Source organism: Rhamphochromis longiceps, linkage group LG3 (genome assembly GCF_057381845.1).
Source record: "Rhamphochromis longiceps isolate RC_006_pf linkage group LG3, R_longiceps_female_GT1.1, whole genome shotgun sequence".
In the NCBI taxonomy this organism is placed as follows: domain Eukaryota; kingdom Metazoa; phylum Chordata; class Actinopteri; order Cichliformes; family Cichlidae; genus Rhamphochromis; species Rhamphochromis longiceps.
Genome location: NC_140559.1, coordinates 61,666,884 through 61,690,768, shown reverse-complemented (window position 1 = coordinate 61,690,768; position 23,885 = coordinate 61,666,884). Strand labels below are relative to the sequence as shown.

At 43.1% G+C, this 23,885-nt stretch overlaps 1 protein-coding gene across 2 annotated transcripts in view; it reads left to right on the top strand.

Annotated features, from left to right (window-relative positions):
* Positions 1 to 226: 226 nt before the first annotated feature.
* Positions 227 to 23,885, top strand: part of lrch4 (leucine-rich repeats and calponin homology (CH) domain containing 4) — a 29,649-nt gene continuing 5,990 nt past the window's right edge. For both annotated transcript variants that reach the window (XM_085400603.1, XM_085400602.1), the window contains exons 1-13: positions 227 to 602; positions 16,887 to 17,031; positions 17,822 to 17,951; positions 18,146 to 18,251; positions 18,501 to 18,747; positions 19,602 to 19,698; positions 19,840 to 19,933; positions 20,009 to 20,100; positions 20,193 to 20,245; positions 22,908 to 23,063; positions 23,227 to 23,295; positions 23,426 to 23,489; positions 23,574 to 23,637. In XM_085400603.1, the coding sequence (XP_085256729.1) occupies positions 431 to 602; positions 16,887 to 17,031; positions 17,822 to 17,951; positions 18,146 to 18,251; positions 18,501 to 18,747; positions 19,602 to 19,698; positions 19,840 to 19,933; positions 20,009 to 20,100; positions 20,193 to 20,245; positions 22,908 to 23,063; positions 23,227 to 23,295; positions 23,426 to 23,489; positions 23,574 to 23,637 (1,489 nt within the window). In that variant the 5' untranslated portion in view covers positions 227 to 430. The remainder of the gene's footprint in view (positions 603 to 16,886; positions 17,032 to 17,821; positions 17,952 to 18,145; positions 18,252 to 18,500; positions 18,748 to 19,601; positions 19,699 to 19,839; positions 19,934 to 20,008; positions 20,101 to 20,192; positions 20,246 to 22,907; positions 23,064 to 23,226; positions 23,296 to 23,425; positions 23,490 to 23,573; positions 23,638 to 23,885) is intronic.

The following is a 23,885-nucleotide window of genomic DNA, read 5'->3' as shown; positions in this document are numbered from 1 at the left end:
AGTTAGTTACTTAAAATATGCACAGTTGTCAGGATTGTGAGCTCTTTTATTGGTGCAATGTTATTTTTCTGTTTGCTCTGCTAAAAGCCTGCCACATACAGAGCAGCACTCATAACCGTCGGAGGTTTACTACACTATTTTATTTTGGTTCTGGTATTTTATTTTGAAGGAGAAACCCGGGCTTCCCGTAAAACAGTTGCGACATTTTGTAGCTTGGCGCGACTTCCTGGAAGATTGACAGCCCCTGGTTCAGTAACGGAATCGAGAGCTTCCGTTGTTGAGCGAAGCCTGCGTTAAAAAAAGAAATAATTCCCTGCTTTGAAAGTGTCCACGAAGAACGCCCACTCTGGATTTTACACGGACCTACAGGGTATGAACGTGGAGTGGACGCTTCAAACAAAGTGTAAGAGGAGGTAGACCTGTACGTTTGATGGCTGCTGGGGATGGAGCCCAGCTGCCTGCCACAGTAGCGGCCAGTCGTAGCGTGGAAAAAGCGCTCGAGGAGGCTGCCACGAGCGGGGCTCTCAACTTGTCAAACCGTAAACTGAAGGAGTTTCCTCGGAGCGCCAAGAACTATGACCTGTCCGACATAACACACGCAGGTTAGCTTGTTTTTCACTTTTCTAAGTAAGTTGAAAAAGCCTGCCATCATGCTAGCTTTAATTATGAGAGACGCCTTTTGTTGTATCGCCACCTGCTTCTTTCTGCTCAGGGCGAACACTCATCCTTCCCCTCCCCGCCGCGTTGCACAACACTGTTTTCAAAGTTTCCCCGATCCTGTCCTAGCTACATGGCCAGCCTCTCTACGTTTTAACTGACTTGTTTTATATGTTTCATAGCGACTTCTTGCTTCGGCAGGTTAACGTGACTAACCGTATGAACGTCAAGTATCTCTAACAGGGATTCAGCCTCGTACAGCTGGCCCGTCTCCCACCGGCCTGAGCGGCGCCGTTAGCGGCCAATATAACTCCCAAATACGTTTCTGCTTAAGAGCTTCAAACATATGAGGTTGTAGTTCCGTTTCTAGTTGAGCACAGTCATAAGTATCGCTTTTAAGAAAGCTGCTATTCTCAGGAAGCTAACTTCCAACGAGAAAAGGAAAAAACGCCAGACGAGTTCCTCTTCCTCAACTTATCATGTGAAACCCTCAACGGGGTTTAGACTTTGTGTTTACCGGTGATTCATGCTAGTTATCATTATCAAAGCAGAGTGCTGTTGGTAACAGAGTAAAAGTAGTAAAAACAGTGAAGTAGGTGTGGATTAGCCTAGCGATGGTGAAAGAGGATTACCTCATCCAAGCGGGTGAAATTAGTCTGATCGCAGTGCTGCTGCTGCTGCTTTGCATATTGTAACCATCTGGCTCTTTGCTTTACGGGCATGAGTGGGGCACTCATGACTGTGGGGGATAGCTGTGTACAGCATTAATGTTGGGATGTCGTGGTTTTACATTAAAGATCAGTAGTGGAAGAAGTGTGAACCTGTTCAAGAACCTGCGTTGGATGAAAGAGTCAAGCACAGCATTTAAAGCCACTACTCTGTTGTGAAATGGGCCCTCGTGGCCTGAAGGAGAGGCATCTGAACGACATCCTCTGCAACAGTGACTTGATCAGCTTGCAGCAGAGAAACTGGACTTGAAACTGGGCTAGCTGGTTAGCAGCATCTGATCTTTCAAAATAAGAGGTGGGATCCAGTAATCCCCAACAGTAAAAATCTTTTGTAACATTTTTTGGGCGGATTCGGTTCAGTGTATATAGGCCCAAATCACAACAGTCACCTCGGCACTTTAGGTAAAGACTTAACGCTAATACAGATAAACCCAAACAACCACATTCCTCCTGATTGTTGGCAACAGTGGGAAGGAAAACTCCCTTTTAACAGGAAGAAACCTCTGGCAGAACCAGGCTCAGGGAGGTCAGGCATGTGCTGTGACAGGGTGGGAGGCTAAAAAATAAAAGCTAAAATAAGCTGCAAAATATACCTGGACATCTATTAGTTACAGTATCGCTGTCCTAATCTTTATCATTTATCTGGGTGTTTGAGTTTATCCATCAGCTTAAGCTCTGCTTTCTCTCACTGAGTGGTGACTGTGATATGAAAGAGGCTACGATGCTTGGATTCTGATTGGGTGTTTATGTCCCAAGGCCTCGCTTAAATGCCTACTTGACACATCATTTTTCCTGTGTGTCACTCAGTCAGTGCTTTTTGATAATAAAGGATGAGGAAGTATTTCAGGCTTTCATCACTATATCATCAAAGTGAATGCCGCTGAGACTGTTAATGATAATTCTGTTTACATACTCTTCACACTATAAGGTTAAGTGTATGAATTGAACATTTGGAGACTGAAGTCTTAGCAGAGAATTAAATTTTCAGATGCAGTGGTGCACAGACTTTCATATACTACGCGTTTGTGGCTTGATTGGAGAAGCGGTGACACACAGCCCTTTAACAAATGTGTTAGTTACTTAATAAAGCATTTTTTATTTAAAGTTTAATACATTTGCGAGGCATGTGGCAGAATCTTGAAATCAGCGTTTCAGTTGTCCTCATTAACAAGGCAGCTGCTGACATCTGTCATTCACACTGGCTCACAGTGACTCAGTTGTTGTTTAGCAGGAAACAGTCAGTTTTGTAGCATCTAGCCTGTATTTGAGTGTCTTGCCTAATGAGATGCTTTGAGTTTCACAGAAGTACCTGGTAGTTGTGCCTCCTGACACAGACGTTATATCAGCAGAAAACTGCACCCACTGATTCTGTGATTGTAAGGGACGTACTCAGCTAGTGCTGATTCACCAAGCTGTTCTGGAGCTATAGTGCTGTGAGGTTAGGTTTCGGCTAATCCCCAAGTATGCTTCAATGCAGCAAGCAGATTAAATGGACTGCTGAGAAACTTAGGTAACTTTTTCTTAAGCATTTTAAGAAGAAAATTGTTGAAGAATTGAAGTTGTCCTGTAGTGTCGTTCGCCACGTCTCCAAATTCCTAATAAAGGCTGCTGGGGTCCTGCTGGTCGTACAGCTATGCTGAGAGCACGAGGGGATTTGGACAGCCGGCACTGAGAACCCCAGCTGCTCACTTGGTGTGTGTGTGTGTGTGTGTGTGTGTGTGTGTGTGTGCGCGCGCATTTGTTTATGTTTTACATTTTTCATATAGATACAGTTATGTGCCAAAGTCTAGAGACACCCATCATGTCTTCATATTTGGAAATGAAGCGTATAAGGCAAAAACAATACGATAGAGTACTGGTATTACCACCTCTGTCCCATACTGTTATTTATTCTAATAAATCCTCCTCGGTCCTGTCCCTTCTGGTTATTGACAGCTTCTGTTTGTGAGGCTCACACATCAACATCAGAGCTGATTCTAGACCTGACATCTCAGATAATGTTGGAGTAATTATCTTATCTTGGCAAATCGACCGCAACAACATTCTTGCTTTAAAAAAATCTCATGTATTGCATATTTGGTGATACATAAACAAAAGTATGTTAGAACGTACTTTTTGGGACACGTTCCTTCACCATTGCTCCTGGTGATCCTGTTTGAAATGCATTCTGTGATGACTGGCTGCCTCATGTCCACACCACCACCCGTTCAATTGACGGACATCGTTCATAGCCACCAACAGCTTTAGTGAAGGTTACAAATGATCTTCTTATGGCCTCTGACAGTGGACTCATCTCTGTGCTTGTCCTGCTAGACCTCAGTGCAGCGTTCGATACTGTCGACCATAATATCCTATTAGAGCGATTAGAACATGCTGTAGGTATTACAGGTACTGTGCTGCAGTGGTTTGTATCATATCTATCTAATAGACTCCAATTTGTTCATGTAAATGGAGAGTCCTCTTCACACACTGAGGTTAATTATGGAGTTCCACAGGGTTCAGTGCTAGGACCAATTCTGTTTACATTATACATGCTTACATGTATAATGCAGCTGCAGCAAGAGTCCTGACAGGGACTAGAAAGAGAGAGCAGATTTCTCCTGTTTTGGCTTCCTGTTAAATCCAGAATTCAAAATCCTGCTCCGCACATACAAGGTCTTAAATAATCAGGCCCCATCTTATCTTAATGACCTTGTAGTACCATATCACCCTATTAGAGCACTTCGCTCTCGCTCTGCAGGCCTACTTGTTGTTCCTAGAGTATTTAAAAGTAGAATGGGAGGCAGAGCCTTCAGTTTTCAGGCCCCTCTTCTGTGGAACCAGCTTCCAGTTTGGATTCAGGAGACAGACACTATCTCTACTTTTAAGATTAGACTTCAAACCTTCCTTTTTGCTAAAGCATATAGTTAGGGCTGGACCAGGTGACCCTGAATCCTCCCTTAGTTATGCTGCAATAGGTGTAGGCTGCTGGGGGACTCCATTGATGCACTGGGTGTTTCTCTTTCAGTCACCTTTCTCACTCACTATATGTTTATACACCACTACATTCAATTATCAGTTATTATTAATCTCCAGCCATCACACTGTCAGCAAGGGGCAGAGAAAGGGTGATGGAGACCTTATTGATGTACTGCTGACCAACTAAAGAAGTCAATGATATTAGGCCACATGTGATTATCTTATTTTCTGTAAACAGCTCCATAGTATATCTTGTTGAGTCTGGGTAGAGACATAAATCCCTTGGGGGTTCTTGTCCACACTTGAGCAGTTGTGTGTGGGCATAATGTAGGTATGCTAGCACCAACCCCTGCAGGGGCCCACAGTGCAGTGTGTGTCTGCCCACGGTGCCTCCACAGGGGATCCAAGGGAACATATTTGGGAAGTGTTGCTAGAAGCTACAAAGCTATTCTGTACTTTGTGAACTCGGTGAACACACTTTAACACACAGTGGGTAAAATAAGTATTGAACAAATTAAATATATTTCTAAAGATGCTAATGAGATGAAATTCTCACCAGACGTCTGTAGCGACCCATTCAGCCCACGGATGCTAAAGAAATTAATCACAGAGGTCCATAAGTTATGTGTAATAATGAGATCTGGGCCAAAATCACACCTGAGCAATTCGTGCTACTACAAATATATGTACTACGAAAATTGGTGATGTGTTCAATACTTATTTTACCTGCTGTGTGGCTTCAGTATGGATTCTGTATGGCTTCGAGCCTTGTTGTCAGTAGCTGGCATCTGCTCTGTGAGAGAGAGGTCTTATTTCCTTTACTCTGCGGATGTGGGCGGCATGTTCACTCAGTCTTTAGTTCTGCTTTTTCTTCTGTGAGCCTCCCTGCTTTCCCTTTCCGATTACCGAGCAGGTTCTGTTAGCCAGGCACCATGTTTCCATCCAGCTGTCATGTCAGTGTAAGAGACTAAAAACATCACAGTGAGTCTATGAACCAACCAGCAGTTTCCTCAAACATATCCATGGGAATACTGAAGGAGCGTCTCATGAACTGATAAGACTGGATGGGACATCTCATTGTGAGGAAAAGGGTTTTCTTTTTTGTTGGTGAACAGGGCAGCCTGGTGGTCTTCATGGATGGCTCTGTTAATCAGAGTCTTTCACTTTAGTTCAGAGTGAGTTTTCAGTATGACATCTTTTCATGGTAGTGCTTTTAGTAACAAACAGCTGTTTGCTTTAAAGGTTGCTGCTGTTTTTTCTCTCTGATCCAGAGTCTGTCTTCAGCTTTAAGGACGATAACTAGTTTGGGTCTGTGGCCTGTGTGTGTCTGTGTGTAGTCAGAACTCCTATGTTCCCATAGCTGTTGGTCTTCAGTGTGTAGGAAGTTGTGAGACATGTTACTGTTATTTTGATCTGTTTGTAAGGACTGACAATAGTTTATGGTTTGTCCCGTCTTTCTAAGCCCCGCCCCTCCCTGAGCCTGGTTCTTCCAAAGGTTTCTTCCTGTTTAAGGGGAATTCTTCCTTCCCACTGTCACCAAAGTGCTTGCTCATAGGGGGTCGTCTGATTATTGGAGTTTTCTGTGTTCTTGTGGGGTCCTTTTCTTACACTAGTAAGTGACTTGAGGTGACTGTTGTTGTGATTTGGTGCTAGTTTAAATAGAGCTGAACTGAACGTTGTATTTGGAACTTGAATAAGTTTCACGGTATGTGAGTGTAGAGTTTCCTCCTGCTGATATGTTTTCTTTCCTTGTTAAAGCTGTTTGTTGTTGTTTAACCACATTGTTTTAAATGCATTAAATTCCAACAGGTCCGGCGTTCCAGGCTACTTTATTATTCAGGAAGTCGTAGCCTGCTAACCACTACAAACTGGATGTAAATTCCAACAGTACGTTTCCATTTTTCCAGTTAAAAGTTTAAAGTTAACCTGTTTCATTAAAAAAAAAATATGAAGTAATCTACCATCTTCAATTCCCAAAAAGGACAGCTTTTACAACAGGGCAGTAGCCCTGATCAGTGCAAATAGCTGACCTGACTGGCTACCTCCCTGGACTTTTTGGGGGGGGGAGGTAACGATGTTTAAAACAATAATAATATTTATATTTATAACAAGGTGCAATTATAATTAATGTGCAATAATAACAGTTTGCAATACACATGCACTTATTCTTCTTTTTTTTTATTACTAAGTTAATATACTGTGTTGTGTTGTTTGTGTTGCGTTGTGATGTGATGTCTCATATCGTGTTGTGTTATATGTAGTGCCGACGTAGGACAGTTTTCCAATCTCATTGTACTATGTATGACTGTGCAATGACAATAAAGAGAGTTATCTGATCTTAAATAGTCCGGTATAGGAGAAAAAATAACACGTTCTGTGTTACGGGGCCATGACAACACACATGAGCTAGAGACCACGTGATCCATAAACCCAGGTCACATAGTCCTGTGTTTTTCCCTGAAACACAATCTACCACTATTGGTGTGTAAATAATCGAATTGTGTGGAGAGGACCGCCTCCTCTATAATGAAAGCTGAGGCCGTCCCTCTCTTACGTAACAGCAGATTCACTGTGCAAGTGGGTAGAAGACGGGGCCTCGAGGGGTTGAAATAAATACTGTATGTGCACATATACCCATTTATTGTTATTATTGTAGCAAACGTCAAAGTTTTTACAATTTGATAGATGAAATATGTGCTTCTTAATAATGTGGCTGTAGGTTGTTGGTGTCTTTAATCAAGAGGTAGGTTCAGGCGAGTTTAAATGAAAGGAAAGTAGTTTAACAGATTTATACGAACTGTAGTTTAGGTCAGTTATGGAGCCTCCCTGTCCTCAAACTGTGCAACTGCATTTAAGACATAAGTGCTCAGAGTTTCTAGAACACGTTTGGTGCCAGTACAAACCTTTACGTCACTGGGTTTGGTTGGTTGGTAGCAGTTAGACTTACAATAGTTTCTGTTAGCTAACCAGTGACAAAGCTGATAACTCAGTGGAAAACAAACTAAAACTAAAAAGAAGTCTTTAAACAATGTTATTTATATGTTTTTACCTCCAACCACCATGGGACATTTATTTAGTTAGATTTAGTTTTTCATGCCCATCATTTGTGTCGTATTATTTGTTTGTCAGTGTGCTGAGCAGCATGTTCTGCCTTTTGCATGGACACACTGAGCTTTGCATATGGAGCTAAAGCAAAACCTGCAGTCTGTATAGCTTTAACAGAACGAAGACGGGAGGTGTGACAGGATAAAAGATAATGAATAAAATAATAAGGGCATCAAATAATGAGGCAACATTCTCAGTCTGTTTCACATGAGTCAGACAGAGCTGCTAGTTATACTGCTGGTAGGAAACACGCTGCTGGAACACGCTGCTGGTTAAGATCGGGTCATATCCAAACATCTCGCTATGATTTAAATGGTAACTTGCTGCACGTCTCCATCACTCACAGAAACATTTAGATTCCCACCTAATGAAATAGTGCAGTTTCTGTCTATTCTCACACACGCTGTACCGAACGCCTTTAGCTTCTGTCTGTAGTGCTGCTCATCGGCTTGCTATCACTAACACTGTAACAGGAATCCACACAGCCACATCCTGTCTTTCAGCAGACACAGAGTTGTGTTGTCACTGGCAACATTGCGAAACAAACAGCATCAGAACAGACGTTGTGGTCTGATGCTGTCTTATGAAAAAGAGCCAGGGTGAGGGGAAGAGGTAGCTGGTTGCTACATGGCGCTAAATCGAATGTATAATAAAGCTTGATGTCGCTGTAGTCGCTCACAGCAGCAGGAATGCTTGTGTTCAGTGCATATTTAATGCTGTAAAGTAGTCGAATGAGGTCATTTCCAAGACGCGTGGTTGGTCGAACTCTAGTAAAGTAACTTTAGTCTATAACTGTCAGTCAGTATTAGATGTTCTGACACACACGAATACAAATGTAAGGTTGTCTCATATGTCGAGCACTTGTTGCTAAGTTGTTTCATGTTATTACAAAAAGCGACGCACACGTTTGCCTACAGCCTCTCCTTGTGACTCATTTATTTGTGTCTTCTCAGTTCTTTTGTTGTCTCCTGGCAGTGGTGCCTGCCCACTAACTCAGGCTCATGTTGTTAACGTGAACACACCTCAGCACAGGCAGGTGGAGAATGTGCAGGAAACGTGACATGGGACAATCAGTAATGGAGCCAGTTTTTCATAAGATCTGCTAAACAGATCATGCAATGACAGTTTCAAATCTGGATTCATCACTCTGAGCTGTGTTGCTACTGATTTTCAGTGCAGTGTTTGTGTAATTGGATCCACCTCAGTGTTTATCTCATTTCCCTTCCTTAGAGATGGCTTCTTGACAACACATCTTCCAGTGAGAGTTTGTGATGAAGCGTCTGCACACAAAGGATCAGATTTCATTTTAAATGTCATTTTTAGCCCCGTCACGTCTTTGAGTTATCCGGTTCCCTCTAATTGTTTTAAGCGCAGCATGCTAAAGGTGCCAACATTTTGGCTAATAGCTTTTTGGGAATCACCTCATTGGTGCAGAAATACTATTTTTATGATGTCAAACTGTAATGTTTGTGTCTATGTTTCACAAATTCAACTAAAGAAATATTATTTTATTTTGTTTGTAAAATGTGCTTATGATGTTTATATGATATCAGCCACCGCAGTTAAAGTGAACAACAATGAAATGCTATTTAATATGTCATTCACAATGTGGTCTTCACCTGGTCAGTTTCATGCAGAGCATCAGTCACATCCTAGAAACGACTAAAGCTGGTAAAAAAATGTACAGCAGGGGTGGACAGCATAGCCAATGGATTATATAATGATATTTATATTTACATAAATACTGCCAAGTACTCTCCCAAGTACTCGCCCAAGTACTCTCCCAAGTACTCGCCCAAGTACTCTCCCAAGTACTCGTGGGAGACACCGCTGTATTTTGTAGTAGTGGTGACTTTCTCATGAAACATAGATGCGTTTTGTGCAGATGAAGTCCAGGTTATGTCCATCTGTCCATCTTACCTGGATAAATATTCAGACTTTGAAGGCTGTAATGTTTCAGTGTGTCAGCTGTGATCAAATGAAGCTCATAACACAAACAAACGTGTGCTGAGCAGCTCCTCAGGCCCGCTGTTATGCAATACAGGGTGGAACATAAGAGGGCCGATGACTTCATTTGACTTTTTTCTTTTTTAAACAATGAGTTTAAACCTGTTTGATGTCTCGAGCTCGTGTCCTGTGTTATCATGCTGTAGGTGTTTGGAAGCCCTCTGCCTTCCACCGAGTTCTGTCTGATCAATGTGTGAGAGGTGACGTAAGTGTCCAGGATAAAGCCTCCTGCAGAGCCTGTAATTAGATGCAGAGCTTTGCTCTGGAAGGAAAATCCTCCTCTTTCTACTGATCTGTTTAAAACCTTCAGCCCCCTTTTAAGCCTCATGATCTGCTTTCATTGTTCCAGTAAATACACCTTCCCTACTTTCACATTTTGGAAAACTTGCCCAGCTCCAGCTGAAGGTAAGGCAGCATAATAACAGATATTTATTATTAAAAATGAATTTATTCTGACCAGTCAGGTGCAGAGGGTGAATTAAGTATTTAAAAGTAAACGTGCTGCCATTGTGACCGAATGTCAGTAATAGCCATGCAATCCACACATGCAAAGAAATGAAACAATAGATGTTGACTTGTGTGTAATGACACAGTGAAACAGGAAAGTATTGAACAAAAATGTATTTAATACTTTGTACAGAAGCCTATTGATGAGGACACGTCCTGTATAGAGAAACTAGTCACATGACTTTGGCCCATTCTTCCACATAAACAGTGCTCCATAACCTGCTCCGTAAGCCCCTACTTTGAACTCTGACCTTTAGCTCTTTCCACAGATGTTCGATTAGAGTCAGGCGATTGGCTGCGCCAGCTTTATTTTCTTAACCAATTCAGTCTCGTTGGCCGTGTGTTTGGGATCATTGTTTTCATTTCATCTTCGTCATCCTGGTAGCAGAAGGTCTCGGTACGTCTTCCATTCATCCTTCCTTCAGTTACATGAAGCGTGCCCAGAGCGTGCTGGTCCTTCCTCCAGACGTGTCTCATCTGACCAGTTATTCACAGGCTCGTCTGAATGTTTGTCACCAATCTTTAAACACGCCTCACCATGCTTTCTTCTTTAGCTCTGGAGTGTGTGGTGAGGGTGAGCGTAGGCCATGGCGCTCTTGGATCTTGGAGAACTCTTCTGATCATTCTTCTCACTCGTCTGTCTGGCATCTCGTGGCGAGCACCTGCTCGCGGTCTTTGCTTTTGGAGCCGTCAGTATGTTTTCCAACAACAGGTTTGTGAAGAGAGAGAGCTCATTGGTTTTAACCCTGATCAGATGTTTCTTGTGGGGCACCTCAGCAATGACTAGAGATGGACCGATCCGATATTACGTATCGGTCTGATACTGACCTAAATTACTGGATCGGATATCGGAGAAAAATAAAAAATGTAATCCGATCCATTAAATATCACGAAAGCACCTCATAAAACTTGCAACACGCCGTAACTCGCCTCAGAACGTCGGAGCAGTATGCATCACGTGATAGAGCGGCTGTGGCATGCAGGACCTGTCGGTGGTCTGGATAGCATGTGGAGCTTCGCTAGCAACCCGGCATTTCATCTCCGACAAAGTTATCCCCGAGAGAAGTAAAGCAAGTGTGTAAGTCCATCTCTGAATGTTTGTAAAGCATTCCCACGTTAAGCTTACCAAACGATATATGGAGCGACTGCCTCTTCTGGCTGCTACTTCAATCATGAAACTGCTTAATGATCAGCTGATCGGCTTTTCTGTCGCGAGTCCGTCTCTCTGGTTTGTTTTTGGCCCACTTTGCACCAGAAAGAGGAAACCAGCGGCTAAACAACAGCAGCACGTTTAAGCTTGATAAGCTGTTGTTAGAATTTATTTATTATTACTTTCTACTCGAGGATATTTTTCTACGTAGCTGACGGCTGGTAACTGTGCAGGGGCGGATCTAGCAAAGTTTAGCCAGGGGGGCCGATAGGGCATTAACAGGGAAAAGGGGGCACAAAGACATACTTTTCTTTCTTATTCTCATTTAAAATGTCGAGCTTTTAATAAATAATTATCTGACACCCAAAGTTTTAATTTGATGTAAAATGAATAGAAGTCAATTACTGTATATAGTAACTATTAAGTCTAATATATATATACCCTAGTAAGCTATAGTACTTTTTCCTTTGGGAAGGTACCATCTGTGCAGTCTGCAATTTTGTTGAAGAAAGATGTTGAATCTATTTAATATTTCTTGAAAAATAATTGATTTCTGTGCATTTTTTTCACACTGCATCAAATTAAGGTTGATTACGTCGATTAAGCATCATGAGGTGGAGCGTGAGGGGTGGTTCCCTATTTTTTATTTATTTATTTTTGTTGTTGCTGGGAGTTGGAACCCTATTAGTTAGGTTGCTTAATATTTATGCTAAGTACTCTTTAAAATACCAGAATAGGGAGGATGGTGTAGGTTTAAGTTTATTAGATTGATCAGTATTGCTGAACTATGAAATTTTTTTTTTTGCATACAGGTATAACAGAATAGCTTTAGTGTAGTTGTTGTTTTAAACTTGAGTATGAACTTATACAAAATGCAGCAAGATATAAAAAAACAGTTTTGTTGATTAAAAAACACTATCGGATTCATATCGGTATCGGCAGATATCCAAATTTATGATATCGGTATCGGTATCGGACATAAAAAAGTGGTATCGTGCCATCTCTAGTAATGACACACCTTTTTATGGCCCATTAGTTGGATCTCAACCAGCTGATATTCATCTGTACTAAGTGGGAGGACTGGTTTCTAGTTACTGGTAGATTTCAGCTGGTCTCATGACTTTCCATGTGGTTTTGCACCTCTCTTTCTTCATGCGTTCAATCCTGTTCCATTTCTTATTATTACACATAATTTATGGACATCTATGGTTGGATTTCTTTGCGTCAGGAGCAGCTTTAGAAATATATTTACTGGGAAACTTGGTGACGTGTACCTGCTGTATGTGATGGACGTGTTGATATGCCAGCTCACTGTCTGCCATATCATTTGTGGCAATAAACAAACTCCATCCATTGCTGATACGGTTGAGAACAAAAAGCATCAATGAACCTGATGGATGCACAAATTCTGTGAAATGTCACGTTCCAATGAGCTTCACCATGATGTCTGTAGTTAATGGCATTGACAGTGAGGCGTTATGGTTAATCTGACAGTGTTTATATGTATTTAGGTCCCTTATAGCAGACGTGGAGCTTCAGAGCTGCCGTCTTACTGCTGACAGGGTTCATTACCCTGTGTTTTACTGTGCCCTCTGGCCACAGCACAATCATTGATCCACAGCAGCTGTTCACTTTGCTCACTGTCAGAGTGTCTGCATATGGACCAGGGCTCAAACTGGTTAGGCCTGTGACTTTTACTGGAAAATACCCACAGAGTGTGACGGTGGCACAGGGCAAGTGAGAGCTTGCTATAACCTGCATACTGTTTTTTTCTTGTTATGTGCTTTTCCTTGTTTATATTTTTGATCCAGTTTCTCCGAGCTAATAATCGCTGACCCTGTTCTTAAGCCTGGTGAAACATCTCCACACCCACTGTGGTAATTTAACGGGAGTCGATCCAGGTCAGCAGGTATCCTGAAGTGGCCGATAATCCTGTGAGACAGGGTAACACTGAACGACCTGTGACATGAAGGTAGAGGGTTACTCGCCACCCCTACAGAAATGAATATATTCAGGTCTATATTTGTACACATGCATTACTTACCCTTGGTATTCAAGACGCAGAAAGTAGCTCTGATGATGTGTTAGCTTAACAGCGATCCAACATTTGTTCCTGCTTGGTTAGATTTGAACTTTTTCCAGAGTGTGCAGCAGCATGTGCAATGCTTAGCAATGAAAGTCGTTGTTACTTCTCATTGAGTGAACACATACAGATCTAGCTGGTCTGAATTTTCTTTGATTGAAATACAGCCAACAAAGAGGAGTCATTTAATAACCATAAACATGATATATATTTATATTAACAAAGCATTTTTATATCTAAGTAATCGAGCAATGACAGGTAAAGTGAGTCAGGGAAAAGAAAACGCAACATTCAAACCTAACAAAGCTAGCAGCAGTCGTCCATCAGACCAGCGGACCAACAAACCGTGATGAAAAACAAACTTTGTAGCTCCTCCATCCACCGCTGTTTGTTTCACACAGACAAGTCTGCTGTAAGCCTCCACAGGGGGTTTCAGATATGCAGATGAACTGTTAACTCAGACCACGTCCACACCAGCCCAGATAGATTTGAAAACGCCTGAAAACGCTCCGTGTCCACACTAGTGTTTTCAGTCGTTTTCACAGAGTTGTGCGTCCACATTGAAACGGCCGAAAACGCTTACGTTGCAGTCCTGCGTGTGCGCGAAACGTAAGAAGATTCGACCTGCCTCATTTCTGTCTGCTGCTTATTTACTTTCTGGCTCTTTGAAACGTCGCAACAAAAAGTTTTTTAAACAGACTAACAATGAGGTGTTGTTGTTGCTGCGAGTAACACAAAAGTACAAAGTTGCAAAAGCGAGTGAGAATTAAAGAATTTGAAGAAAAGCTCTCTGGAGCACGTGCAGGCTGATATTAATCTTTAATAGCGCTGTCAAACAAAACTGCTGTATAATGCCCTCTGCTATCTCTGTTTAGTTGGTCACATGACTGCATCACATGACTAAAATGTGTCATCATTTTAGAAAGTCTGTGTTTTCGAGTGTCCACGCTGCGACGGGACAGCTCCGTTTTGAAATGTATGCGTTTTCGAGAGTGTTTTCAAAACGCTGCATTTTTGCTTGAGGAAAACGGCGTCTCAGTGTGGACGGGAGGCCAAAACGGAGAGAAAACGCATTAGTGTGGACGTAGCCTTAGCTTGGTGCCATCTTTAAATGATACAGCTCGCTGAAGGCTGACGGCAGCCGTCATAGTTTATATGGAAGCAAACAGGGGTGAGTCTAAAGGGGGGCCCGGGGTGTACTAGACCACATTTATTTCAAGGCTTTCATAACATTTTTAAAGTGAAATAATAATAAAATTTTGTCTTAATATCTAAAAATATGAAATTGTAAAGTTTTTCACAGGCCCATAAAAAAGTACATGGACCAGTAAAACTGAGCCCATGAGAGTGTTGGGTGGATTTTAACATGTGCACCTTCATAACGTCTCGTTGCCTCCTATTAATGTCAGAAACAACACAGAGCATTTTTTAAGCCTTAGTGCAGTTTGCATATTTATCTTATTTACTCTGTATTTGACTGTACTTGAAATTATAGATTTTTTTCAAGAAAATGTTTTCTTTAGATAATGACATTTTAATGTGGCACGTAAATACAAATGTCGTAGTTAAACATTAAAACATTGTTCATTTTGTCTTTTTGCTTTTGTATAATCACTCGATTAACTAATAGAGTAATTGATAGATTATTACAGCCCTACACACTATGTGGACAAAGTTTTTGTCATATATTTGAGTTTCTGTTCTGCTTCTTCAACACACGTTTTACTTTTTTCAGTTCTTAATGTTTTGTCTTTTGGGTTGTGTGCAGCTGAACTGCTTTGAGTCCCAGAGTGGGAGCGAGGACTGAATAATAAGAGAATAAAATAAATGTAAATAAAAAGAACATTCAGGTTTTTTAATCGTATATTAGATTTTATAGAGTATCGTGGATTTGTTCTCTTCACCTCTACTGTAGACACTGAAGGAAGTAAGAAGCTGCACCGTGTGTCCTGACGAGGAAATCCAATCACATTTCAGCTCAGCTGAATGTGAGCTGATTCCCCAGAGAGGACAGAGAAAACAGCAGTGTTTGAAGAGAGCTGGTCTGAGTCAGCTTTGACAAAAGGTTTCAGTTCTTATCATGGTGACGTGCTGGGCCGCCTCCTCGCTGTGGAGCGTTTCTGCTTAATGCCAGGCTGAAACACAGCAGGACACTTTCTAATGTGAAATCAGTCTGACTCTGCTAACAAGGTCAGCAGAGTTTGGGCTGGTGAGGTTTTCTTGGGTAAGGTTAGGGAATAACTAATCAACTAATCATCGGTGTTGTCACTACCTGGTACCAGGCTTACTAGTCATTTAATCTATTTCTTAACTAAACTGAAAGAGATTTTACAAAAACTCCACACCCACACAGTGACGGTGTCCTGTTCTCACCAGCCGAGATCTTTGATTTAGGCTTCAGCAGGAAATATTTGTAGACCTACGACCTGCTTGTGCTGGTGTGTTTGGTGCTAATTACTGTACCGTGTGTTTGTGTCCCAGTTAATTATCTATTTGTTTTTATGTGTTTCTGCCCATGATAGAAAAAAATTACATGCAGTAACCTTTTCCCTCCTTAGTCTCTACTCTTTCGTGAGGTCAGACATATTTGTCCCTCCATTTCTTTTTATGTTCCCTCATGTCCTTTCAGATGATGTCAGCAACCTCCCTCTGGGAATTTGCTGACATTTCTGAGTCCTTATATTGGTGATTGTTATCGTCTCACTCATAAATGAGGAAACTTGCATCTAAAAATTAGCCATAAATGCCCAGGAGGATCTGATGGTATCGAACGGCCCAATGACAATAGTTGGGACCTGCACTGACCCAACGTTAAGTTACATTTTTAGCCCTCGGCCATGAAAGGCTGATGTGATATCGTCGTCATTATGCCAGGCAGGAAGGTGGGTGACCGGAATACCCGAGGTTATGAATGCAATAACTCAAGAACGAAGCAAAGTAGGAGTTTTACACTGATCCCATTGGTGTATCTCTTAAAAATCTTGGAGTTTGATGAATCTCAGTGACCTTGACCTCAAAGTCAGGGGTCAGAGGTGCAATAATTCCAGATAACAATGCAGTGTAGGATTTTGAAATCAATGCAGGGGCATGCACATCAGGATATACCTCGGGTCACAGTGTCGGGTTTCAGGGGTGTGTGCGATTACATAGACACAGCTACAGCACAGATGTCCTGTTGAAGCATGAACATGTCAGCCTCTGACCTCTGACCTGAGATTTAACCTTGTTTGAGATTATTAGTGGATACACTCGTGGTATCAAATGCAAAGTGCTAGGTGACTTCTTTCAGGGTTATTGCATTCATGAGATTATCAGGAAACTTGACCTTTAAGTTTACCAACACATACAAAATATAAACAAATAAAAACAATTTGTAAAGTAATTTAAAAAAAAAATATGTATCAAGTTGATCCTTTGACTGCATTTGTTCATTTAAATGTCTAATTTGAGCTGAGACGTGACTGCTGCGCCACGCTGTCTTCATGGTGACTGACAGTGTTGTACAGTAATGTGAAAGGCAGGAGGCGGTGGTGGTTAAGTCTATGCTGCAGGTTTTACAGTGCAAGCTGCTGTATGTGGCATAAAACAAAGATCTCATTCATAAAAACATTTAATAAACATTTGGTCCATTTTAACATTTGTATCAATGTATCTACAACTGTTGAAGTTTGGGCCGTTTGATGTTTTCCAGATCTGTCAAAGAACCGCCTGTGTGAGCTGCCAGAGGAGCTGTGTCAGTTCATCTCCCTGGAGACACTGAGCCTGTACCACAATGGGATGCGGTCCCTGTCCTCCAGCCTCAGCAACCTGCAGGCTCTCACCTACCTCAACCTCAGGTAACTCCTACACACCGCAACACGTGACTCTGATTACTGCACTGCATTGTTTAGCAGTAGCGTTGTATTCTGTTGTAGTAAGTAATGTTGTGACAAATGTAGACCTCCAACAGTTCTTAGAGCCGTGGTAATGGAAGAGCAGAGGTAACGCGCTTCTGTCGTAACGTCAGATGGAGGCCAGTCCTACTTCAAAAACAGTGAGAAACACTGTTACTGCAGCAACATTTCTGGCAAAATGGAAACAGGTTTAGCTTTGGTCCTGAACTATTTTAGGTGGACTGTTGGGCCACGTTCAGTCCAATAAAAATGCTGTTTTTGTTCATATAAAATGATACATTTTAAAAACAAACTTACTGAGTAGTCAGCAGTCATAGTTTGGTATCAGTGACACAAACAGTGATCATTCCATCTGTACACTGTTCATCCAGTCTATATAAAACAATCATGGGCTGATCACTAATCCAACTGTTGATAATAATCAGGGAGCACACAAATGCTCTCAGTAGGCTGGTAGAACCAGGCGCTGGTTAGTGCAAAGGCAGCAGTCGGTAATCAGGTTCACCTCTGAGGCGAGCCTCTGTGTCTTAGTGTTTGTTAATGTGGGCCTGGACACTTTAATTTTGCTGTTGCTAGGAGACAAGGCGAACCCTCCAGGTTGTTGTTAGTTGGAGCAGGAAAAGTGCAGCTCACAGCAAACACACTGTGTAATGTAGTAAAGCATCTAACTGTGTTTGTGTGCAGTCCCAGGTCACACCTCCTAAACTGCATCACTCTCTCTGTGACTCCACAGTCGTAATCTCCTGTCCAGTTTACAGCCTTCGGTCTTTCAGCTCCCCCTCCTTCGAGTGCTCATCATCAGTAACAACAAGCTGTCTTCACTGCCCGCCTCCATATACTCCCTCACACAACTCAGACAGCTGGTACGACACACTCACACCATCATTTCTCCTTGAAATGTTCTGTTTGTACTGTGGAGGGTACAGTGGTACCCCTCACAGCATCCCTTTCACCTTCCTGTGATTCATGGTCAGACGTCCAGTCTTACAGTTTAATCACTGTCACATTTCTGTGTTGCAGTTTTCCTCTTGGTTTATTATAGTTTTTTCTCTCTCAGGATGTAAGCTGTAATGAACTTCAGCGTCTGCCAGCAGAGCTCGGGCAGTTGGAGTGTTTGAGAGACTTGAACCTAAGAAGGAACCGGCTCACCACGTTGCCTGAAGGTACAAATAAACTTGGAGCCCTTTGCCACTCATGCTTACTTGAAAATCCACAGTAGGAAAAGAGAGTGCTGAACAGGCCAATCAGAGAGGGAATGTAGATAATATAATATAGAAGTGAATTCTTATTGGATCGACGTCCAGTGGTGAAGGAGTTGAGGTTTCAACTGTATGAAGTCAGTTTGGATTTTAATGTTTACGAAGCTCCAAGCCCGGCGCGACTGACTCTTACCCTCTCTGTTCCCCACACAGAAATATCCGAGCTGCCCCTCGTTAGGCTCGATGTCTCCTGCAACCGAGTTTCCCATCTGCCTTTGTGCTACCGTCACCTCAGGCATCTGCAAAGCATCTCACTGGATAGCAATCCACTGCAGATGCCACCAGCGCAGATCTGCTCCAAGGGCAAATACCACATCTTCAAGTACCTCAACATGGAGGCCTGTAAGAGGAGCCAAGAAGAGCTGGAGAAACACCTGAGACCCACTGGATTTAACAGCTGGTAAGGACAAAGGTCTAAGAGATAGTCAAGACTTCTTTAACTGGTTGGGTTAAGTCAGTGAAGACGCTGTGTGCAATTTCCTGCTGTAACAGTCAGATCCTAAGAACACATGTGACGATACATATTTCTATGTGGAGGTGCTACGCCAGCGTGTTTGGATTGTCTGGATATTATAATCCTGTAAATTTACCTCTGTGAGTAACAAATACTTTGGAAGTTGATTTCCTAAGCGAGACAACAAAATAAAATGATACGACCAAGACACAAACTGTGGGATTTGGTAAATATAATGATAAATGCAGATTCACTGTGTAACTTTATTAGCAGCGTCCTCCTGAAATGCGCCAACAACATTTAGCGCAACTTCCTCCTCTGTGCCTCTTAATGCTTTAAACCCCAACCCCAATGTTCTCTGGTCGCTATGGTAACGCATAAATATTTCTTTCAAAATAAGACGCACAACTGCAACACGGGAAAAGACCCAGGGAAACAGAGTTAACGATAAAAACCCTGAAAACTGTCAATTTCACATCCAAACCTCAACTCTCGCGGCCCCGTACTGGTCCGTGGCCCGGGGGTTGGGCACCGCTCAGTATCCATCTACACTCAAATGAAAATAGTACCATTGTAAATCAATGCATTCCATTTAGCCGCCCAGTAACATTGTAGTACTTGAACCAAGGACAGAGATAAGAGGAGTAACTCTGCTGTGGGAAATCCACTCTAACACTGCACCAGAGCCTAAAAACATGAGTCACTGCCCTTTAGAGCGGCGCTCTTTCACAGTTTGCCCCGACTAACACAATGTTTGCTCTTCTTCATTTTAATGGGTGCTTATGGTGTTTTCCCTGCAGTCTGTCAGACCAGGAACTGTTTCCAGGTCAGTTAGGAGGGCTGGACTCTGGCTTCAACAGCGTTGACAGCGGCAGCAAACGATGGTCTGGGAACGAGGTAACGTTACAGGATACACACTGTCACATGTGACTGCATTATATATTCTTCTATTAATATCTATAATAGTGGATATAGAAATGCATTGTGTAGTATTAGATAAACAGATCAGTGTTTCACTGACATGTGCTGTGTGTTCAGTCTGCTGACGACTTCTCAGAGCGCTCCCTCCGCATGGCTGAGGTCAACAGAGACCAAAGTAACCTGGCGGAGGAAGAAGAGGAATCCAACAGAGGTGAGGAAAGAGGCACAGGCCATAAATCATTGTTTGTGCTGTGAGACGTGTTGAACACCATCGTACTCTTCACAGTGAATGGAAATGCGGAGCAGGTTGACTTCATTGACAGCAGTGTGACAGAGGAAGAGGACGACATCAGGACCAATACATCCACGCCTCCTTCGGTACCAGTCATCCTCACGCCGATCTGCAGCTGTCACGCAGTGTCGTGTCCTGTGTTTGTGTTGATTATGTTGACCGCGTATTGGTTTTTCAGGATCAGAAGGACAGATCGTCACCGTTGCAATCCCAGGAGTCAACAACATCCAGGTCAGTGGTGTGAAGCACAGTCAGAGTTTTGCATGGCTGTATCACCTGCAGTAGGTTCAAACCTCAGAGCGCAGGGTCTGCTCTGTAACACCACAAGCAGAAATCTGAATTCAAAATTAAAAGAGGAATATTGATTATCTGCACAAATCTCACCTCCCAAAGTGTAGCTGCAATACTTGCTTTGTGCAGCACAAAAGTTCTCCAGGTTAAATATGTTGCAGGTTCACACAACATGAATCCACTTCATACTGTATTATAACACTGGAACCCAGAGTGATACATGTTATTAGAAGAAACTTTAGGCCTTTAGTGTGATTGAGCAATGCTGATGCATAACTTTATATTCTGCACACAGCACACTAAACAAAACAAGACTTGGCAAATATATTAAGACTGTTTGCATTTAGTTAGCTAAAAGCTAAAGCTTTGGTAGATGTCGGTGGTGGAAAGTGGTATTAAGGTGCAGTGGCTGATGTCTGTGGTGTAGAGAGTGAAGAGGCCCCCTGTGGTTCCCTGTGTTGCTGATCACCTGGTCAGACACGCAGTGTTGAAGACGCACATATTCTAGTCTTCCTGTCAGGTAATCAACAATCCAGGACGAGCGAGGCATCCACCTGCATCGCTGTCAGATCATCACCCAGCAGGTCTGTCTGATGCTGCTGAATGCACCAGGAAACTGAAACAACATGACGCTCACGCTCCTCTCCGGCTGGTCCAGGGCGTAGACTCGATTGAGTAGGTAGATGCTGGTGTCCTCAGCTCTGGTGTCAGTCTAATGTCAGTCCACATCTGGACCCCTTCAGTTCATCTTCAGTGTCGGCTTGTTATCTGGGTAACAATGGAGGGACAACAGAGTCTGTGCAGGAGGTTATGCGCTCAGTGATACGCTGGGTGAGCCCACTGATGTCCTCACCGTGGGTCTCAGCGCATGCTTGTCACCCCAAAACAGCCCTCTGATCACCTCCTGTGGTCACACTCTGCATCTTCACAGTAGGCACATAGAGCTGAAAGGAGGAGAAACTGTATGCCTCCCTGACATTAGCATGCAGTCGGTCCGTGGCACAGACCACGTCCTGTGTGAAGGGTGGAAGTGTCATGTCCAAGGTGACGTGGTTGAAGTCACCCGAGACAGCAATGGAGACGCCAGGGTGCTGATTCTGTAACCACGCTGTGGCCGAGTGGATAGTGTCACGTGCACTGTGGGTTAGTAGAGGAAGGAACGTCCACAGCCACCAAGGTCACGTGGGTAAATTCACTTGCAAATGACACAACTCGAGTCCAGCAGCGCACAGTTCAGGCACGCAGTGGGCTCTGTGATGGAGACGTGAGCAGGGTTACACCAGCTGTTAACAAGAACAGCCTCTCTCCTTTCTGACGATCTGAGGGAATGTTTGACTCGGTGTGACGATTGTCGTGGACCTTTGCTCGCGCTGCCGTTGTGATAAAGCTCTTTGTATTTTATGCTGGTGGGTGAGGAAAACTGGAGCCATAGTGCCATGTGTGACTTTTTAAAATCAAATATTTGACATTGACGGGGTTTTGCTGTTTCTGATCTTGGACTTTTCCTACAGATTTCACTGGATCAGCATGATGTTTGGGAAGTTCAGTCCAAAGACCTCTGCAAAGCTTTTGAGTTGTGGTTGAAGGGTCTGTCTGTGGTGGTATGTCCAATTCCAGTCAATCACCACAGGACCAGTCCATCCCAAGTTTGAGATGCTTGATGAAAGTCCGGGTCTGGAGGTATCAGACCCTTTCATACCTGTCACTTGTGCTCAGGGTGAACCTGCTCTCATCTGTGGAAAGGACGGAGCACCGCTCCTGGACCTGTCAGGCCCCAGGGCAGGCAGTGAGCACAGGGCCCAAGTCTGATTGTTGGTCAGAGACGGTCACGCTCGTGGCTTGCTGAAGGTCATTTTGTAGCTCATGGCACAAAGGAGCAGATCCTGGTAATGCTGTTGGGTTAAGCACCTTCTCTGGCAATGTCAAGCTAGAGTTAGCAGTCTCCTTCATGCTTCTGAGACTGTGCTGGGAGGCAGCAAACCTTGTGTCAGTGGCACGTATTGATGTGCCGTCCTGGAGGAGTCGGACTACCTGTGCAGCCTCTGTATGATCCAGGTGTCAGCCAGTCAGCAGGAACACTGACCAAACTCAGCGGCTTTCACCTATAAAACCATTTTATTTATTTTGGACTTTGTCTCATTGTTGCTCCTGTTAGTTTAATTAATAGCAGAGCAGCTCCTTAGATGACCAGATCAGTATCTCACATGTTGAACCGACTTGATGCCATTCTCTGATTAAAACGATGTTTGGAACAGCGTATGTGTTTTTCTTTTGTTTAGTTGTGCACGTTTAGCCCTCCGTATTTGCCCGACTTCCTTTGGATAAAGTAAAAGGTTCAAACGTCTGTGAATGTAAATCGTACGTAAACATCAGTAATGGGAAACATTTGGATATGAAAGTTTGTGTTGTTGAAGAGGAATCAGAGTTTAAATGTTGGAAGCTTCTTCTCAGAGAGTCCTAGTTTAGTTTGTATGTCAGCAGCGTCTCTAACAGACAAGCTGCCAGTGATAAGTAATAAGAAGTCCTGGAAGTCGGCTCACGAGCTTGGAAACAATCGGATAAAAAACTCTGATTGTATCCATTTTGTGTCTGTCACTCCCAGATCTAGCCTCCACATCGAGCTGGGCTCTTCATCTTCAGCCTCCTCGTCTCCTCTGTCCCCCTCCAGCCCCTCCCTAGAGGAGCGAAGGAGACCTGGTACCTTGTTTATCTGGCAGGAGAGAGAACGGCTTCAGCAGCAGCAAAAGGAGAAAGCAAGGTTGATACTGACGGAGATATTCTGCTTTTAGCGTCTGCACATTTCTTTTATTTTGAAGATGACTCGGCGTTTCTGCTTACCTTACGTGTCCCTCGAGTCAACGCTGTAACTGTGCTCTCATCTAATTATACGCTGTTGCCTGTCTTAACCTGTTATTTTGTAGTTCGCTGAAGTTCGCCACCAAAACAGGAAGTCATGTGGCCACTGCACAGCAGATGGGAAGTAGTTCATGGTAAGGATGGCGTGCAGATAAACACACGTGAGGCCTGCCATAGAGACAAACGCCTGTTCAAAAATCTATGTTAAAGTGGTAACAAAGGGCTGAGGTTCTGCTGCTGATAGTGGCGTGTGTCTCTCTCTAGTGGTACATCACCAGAAAGCAGCAAAGCAGAGAATGGCACATCTGGCCTGCGACACAGATGTGCAGTGAGTACTGTCCTTGTCTTCAGTTCACTGAGGTAAACGGGTTTGTGTGTCTGCTGTTTTAAATCACACTTGTTTCTCCCTCAGAGCGCTGACCAAATGAGCACAGGCGCTCCTTCAGTCTCTCTGCAGCGATCGAGCAGCAAGACAGGTAACAAAGGAGAGAGAGTGTGTGTGGGTGGAATGTTTCACAATTAAATCCCACTGTGCAACATGTGCTGTAACACATCAAAGTGTAGTTCCTCAGAAGCGCACATTTCAGTGAAGCAATCAAGTCTTCCACATACGAGTGGTTGCAGTCACGCTTTGATGAAGAGGAGCCGTGTTGTAATTATGAAATATGTTCGATTCAGTTTGTATGTGTGTGTCATTTTGTGTTGTGATGTGAGTGAGAGTGCG